The sequence below is a fragment of the Belonocnema kinseyi genome, chromosome 4, assembly GCF_010883055.1.
Source record: "Belonocnema kinseyi isolate 2016_QV_RU_SX_M_011 chromosome 4, B_treatae_v1, whole genome shotgun sequence".
In the NCBI taxonomy this organism is placed as follows: domain Eukaryota; kingdom Metazoa; phylum Arthropoda; class Insecta; order Hymenoptera; family Cynipidae; genus Belonocnema; species Belonocnema kinseyi.
In genome coordinates, this window is record NC_046660.1 from 69952848 (window position 1) to 69957969 (window position 5122).

At 24.9% G+C, this 5122-nt stretch overlaps 1 protein-coding gene across 1 annotated transcript in view; it reads right to left on the reverse strand.

Annotated features, from left to right (window-relative positions):
* LOC117170508 overlaps positions 1-5122 on the reverse strand; it is a 92740-nt gene that overhangs the window by 66312 nt on the left and 21306 nt on the right. Inside the window, exon 7 of the mRNA XM_033357279.1 lies at positions 1264-1568. Within this exon, the coding sequence (XP_033213170.1) occupies positions 1264-1568 (305 nt within the window). The remainder of the gene's footprint in view (positions 1-1263; positions 1569-5122) is intronic.

A 5122-nucleotide genomic window follows, 5' to 3' on the forward strand; every position in this document is an offset into this window, starting at 1 on the left:
TTACAGGATTTTAAAGAAATTTTACATGATTTTAAATAATTAGGGGACTTGTATTTTGTTTAAATAATTCATTAAACTTGAAAGGATTGAAAATGTTTCCAGAGATTTAACTATGCTTCATTAAAGATGCACACGAGGGTGACCACTAAATGCAATTGAATAAATAAATTTCGTTTTATAAAATTAAGGTCTTGCTCCACAATAAATAAAAAATACTTTATTGTGAATGGTTAAACTATGATCCGCCGCATGGCGACAAAAATCCGAACTAGAAAGAATAGGTACGATTTTAAAGATACGTTTTAATTTGTGCATAATACTGTTTTAACGAATTTTTTATTTTGTTTAAATTCTTTATGGGATGCAAAAAATAAGTCGATCTAAAACAAAGGGTTTTAGGGGGGGATTTGCATCTTATATAGCGAAAAAACACATTTTTTTACAGTAATATTTTTCTAAAAAAACCAACCAACTATTGAAATATTTATTGCGACTTTCAACAGCTTATAAACTTAATTAGACTTATTTTGAAGCAAAAATGAACTCAAAGTAAATTTGTATTAATTTATACATGAAAGATTATTTCTATTTAAAAATCGGATCTAAAAGTTAGGTTAGAATTCGTATTTCAATTTCAATCGTATGTTATTCATATTCTTTGCATAATATGAATTAAAATTGTCGCTGCATACATTAATTAAAGTTTATTTAAGTTAAAAATGCATCAAAACTTAAATGAAATAGTGAAATACTTCTCTACAGGTTAAAAAACATTTTTGACAAAAATGTGTTTTTTTACTGTATAAGATTCTATCTTAAATGATTTTTTTATGAAGATTTGTTTTTAGTATTCAATCATTGATTTAAACTTCACAAAATAATCGTAAAGATACTTTTATCACAAAATTAAAATATATCTGTAAAATTGTACCTACTCTTTCCAGTTCCAGATTGCGGCACCAGGTGGCAAAATGGTCCACCACAATTTCCAGTAGTGATAAAAAATATTTTTCCCCCATAAATTTTTATTTTTTAAATTGAAAACTAAGAAAATTGATTTTCCTGCCTAAACGCCCCAGCGGAACCGTCAAACAATTTTTTTTTAATAAAACATAATTTATAGCAGTATTTTTTACTCAAAAGAAAGAAATTTTAGCGATAGGATTTGCAAAATTCAAAAACATACAGTTTTTGGTCATCTTAATGTAATGTCAACAGCCAAACAGAAAAAAAGCCTTACGTAATTAATGGATGCTCTCTTACCTGTGGCATTAAATCTTTCGGATTCAGAACATTAAAACATCCTATATGGGACTTCAAACGCATTTTCTCTTTTATCTGAACTGACTTCCGCTGCAATTGATTGTAAGAAGTGCTTTCAATTTCGTCAACTTCAACGTCTAACTTGTCACAACTACTCATGAAGAACCAAACAAGGCGATTATCAATTGATAAAAAATTGTAAACTGAGCCTACAATTACTGAAGATAATAGTACGAGTCCCCTCGAACTCTCATTTTGTTCCATTAAATAAATTTGAACAGCCATTGATTCAAGAGGTTTTCTAACTGGAAAATAAAAAAAAAATCATGCAGTTAATATCTTATTGAAATGCAATTGTTTAGTCTCTTATTATTTAACCCCCCCCCCCTTCCCCGAAAAGTAACGAATCCCAAATTTCTCTCAAAAAAGGGGAAATAAGACTATTTTTCTTGACAATAGGGAATTAGCAGGAGAATAAATTCTTTTAAATAAAATTAATGTAAACACGATATTGAATTCAATATAAAACATATTAAATTCCTAAAACAGGATGTGCACTCAAATCCTGGAAAAAAATTCCCTGACAATTCCAGTTTTTTTCAGGTATCTTAAGTTTTTTCTGGTATATTGTTTCATAGTACGGAGGGTTTAAAATATTTCGCTTTTTTTTTTAATCGACTCGGAAACAAATATTCGAAAGAAATCAAGAGGCTTTTTTTATATTTGCCAATTATTTCTGGAACTTAGATATAATTTACCTGTAAACTATGCTAAGTATGAAAAATAAATAAAAAATAATGTAGCTGCGGAGGCGCAATGTCCAAATTATCTTTCTTTAAAGTTTTCTGTTTAAAAAATAAATAAAAAGGCATGTCACGAAAGCTATTGTAACGTTTTTTTTTCATTTTTTTCCCGTACAAAATATAATTACAGCATAAGTTTCACATTATGCCTTCGGGGCCTATACTTTTTGTAAAATGAGCTTAGTTTTTAGAAAAATTATTCTTAATTTATCGAAATAATTGGAAAACATCCAAAAATTCCCCTGAATTTCGTTCGAATTCCTGCTCATAATATTTTTTCAGTTTCGCGAGTTTATTATAATAATGTATTTTTTTAATTTCTAGGGATTAAATTAATATTTTTCATTTAGAAAGCTTTGAAAAATTATATTACAAAATATTCTTAAATATAGATTAATACCGCCGATTAATTAAATAATTGAATAATACTACAAAATAATTAATAATTTCTTTCATTTGTCCCTAAAAACCATGATATTGATAATAACATGATGAATTTTTAACCAAATAGTTAAATTTTCAACCAGCTTAATTTTCTACCAAAAAATACTATTTTTTAACAAAATACATGAATGCTCAATCAAATAGTTTAATTTCCAACTAAAAAATATTAATGTTCATCCAAACAGTTGAACTTTCAACTGAAAAATTATCAGCTTTCAACCAAAAATGTAATAAAGAAATTTTCAGTTGAGAAAAATTAATTTGTTACACAAAACAACAAATCCACTAAGATAATAAATTATCGACTGGAATAGACCAATAAAAAGACGAATTTCTAACTAAAAAGTTTAACTTTTAATAAAGCATTTTACTTTCAACTATAAGGATTAGGTTTCAACGGAAAGGATGAATATTTAACTGGAATACTTGAATTTTCAAAAGATCAGAGTAATTTTCGATAAAAAACGCTATTTTCAACAAATTAAATTAATTATCAATCAAATATTTCAGGTTTCAAAAAAAAAAAAAAAAACATCAATTTTCAACCAAATAGTTGAATCTTGATCTAATAAAGATCAGTTCAACGCATGAATGAACTTTGAACGCATGAATGAACACTTTAATGATGAATCTTTTCACTGAATAGATGACTTTAAACCAAAATAAGCTGAATTTTCGACTGAAGTGAAGAAACTTTAACTGTAATAATCGACCTTTAAACCAATAACAATCATTTTTACCAAAAAATACGAATTTTCGACTCAAAAAGATAATTCTGCAGTAAGAAATTGAATAGTTAAATTTTGATTTGAAAAAATTAATTTCAACCAAAAAGATGAATTTTTAACTAAAAATAAAGGATTTTCCAAATGAAATAAGTACATTTTCAGTTAAAGAAAAAAATTAATTTTAAATAAAAAGAATCAACAAAATACTTAAATTTGTAACTAGAATACTTAAATTTTCAGTAATAAAATTAATTCTCAGATGAAGAAAAAAATTTTTTTTCCTAAAATAGCCTAATTTTTCATGAGAGATAAATTTTCAATTAAAATTATGGATCTTAAACCAAAAAGTTAATTTGTTGCAAAAAAGTGTATTTTCAACCAATCAATAAAATTTTCATTCCAAAAAAATGAACTCTAAACTAAATATGTATTAGTTGATATTTCAACTAAGAAAAAAAATTCATTCAAGAGGGTGAAAAAAATGAAAAAAAGGTTAGAATTTTTAAGCAAAAAAATGAATTTTCAACCAAGAAAATTAATTTTCTAACAACAGGAAAGAATTTTTCTTCAGAATACATAAATGTTCAACTAGATACTTAAATTTTCAACTAAAAACGATACATTTTCAACTAAAAATAGAATAGTTAATTTTTTAGCTGAAAAATTAATTTAATAAAAAAACGAACTTTCAACAAAATAGGTCATTGCAGTAATATAAAGCTACTTTTATCAATTAAGAATTATTTTTAATCAATTTTATATTGAAATTCACTAAGATTTGTAATAATTTAAATAATTGCAACGAATAAAGAATAAAGAAAGTACTGCAAGTAGCTTTCAAAGTAGACGTATTATTTTCAGAAAAATATTTCTGAATTATAATAGAAAATTATGGTATATTGTTCGTTCAAAAACGCATTTTGTACAAAGTAGTTCAACCTTAAGTAAGTAGTTCAATTTTCTACCAAAAGACGGATTTTTCAACAAAATACATCAATTTTGAACAAAATGATTGATTTCGAAGCCAAAAAGACAAATATCTACAAAACAGTTGATTTTACAACCCAAAAATATAATTTTGCAACAACAAAAAGTTATTTTCTATAAAGTAGTTGAATTTCCAAAAAATAGTTGAATTTGCAACAAAAAATATGAATTTTTAACAAAATATATGAATGAATAGTTGAATTTTCAACTTATAAATGATAAACCTCTAGCAGAAAGACGAATTTTCTACAAAAAGTTTAATTCTCAACGCGCAAATGTGAATTTTAAACTAAAATTATGTATTAGTTGATTTTTTAACCGAAAATATGAATAATCAACGAAACATCTAATAGTTAAAATTTCAAGCAAAACAGATTTTAATTTGAAGGAAAAAATAGTTGAATTCAAACTGAAAAGACGAATTTTTAACAAATTACTAGAATCCTCAATCAAAAAGATGAATTTTCAAGAAAATACATGAATTTTTTACCAAATAGTTTGCATTTACAACTTATAAAGGATAAATTTCTAGTCAAATTTCTAGATAAAAAATTAATTCTTAATAAAAACAATTCGTTTTCAAAAAAAGAAGTTAGATTTTTAACCAAAGAAGAAAACGTAAAAAAATGAATATTTAACAAAGTAGCTCTGAATTGTTAACAAAATACATGAATTTCTAACAAAGCAGTTGAATTATTAAAATAATTATAGTTTTCAATAAAATAGTAATATTTTAAACGAAACAAGATGAATTTCGAATGAGAAATATAATAGTAGATTTTTTTAAAGTAATAGGTTGGATTTTCTTATTTGGTTTTATTAATTCAGTTCGTATTTAAGTCTGAAATATGAAAAAAATGTAAATTGTAAAGTTATCAAAGTTCATAATGGTACTTC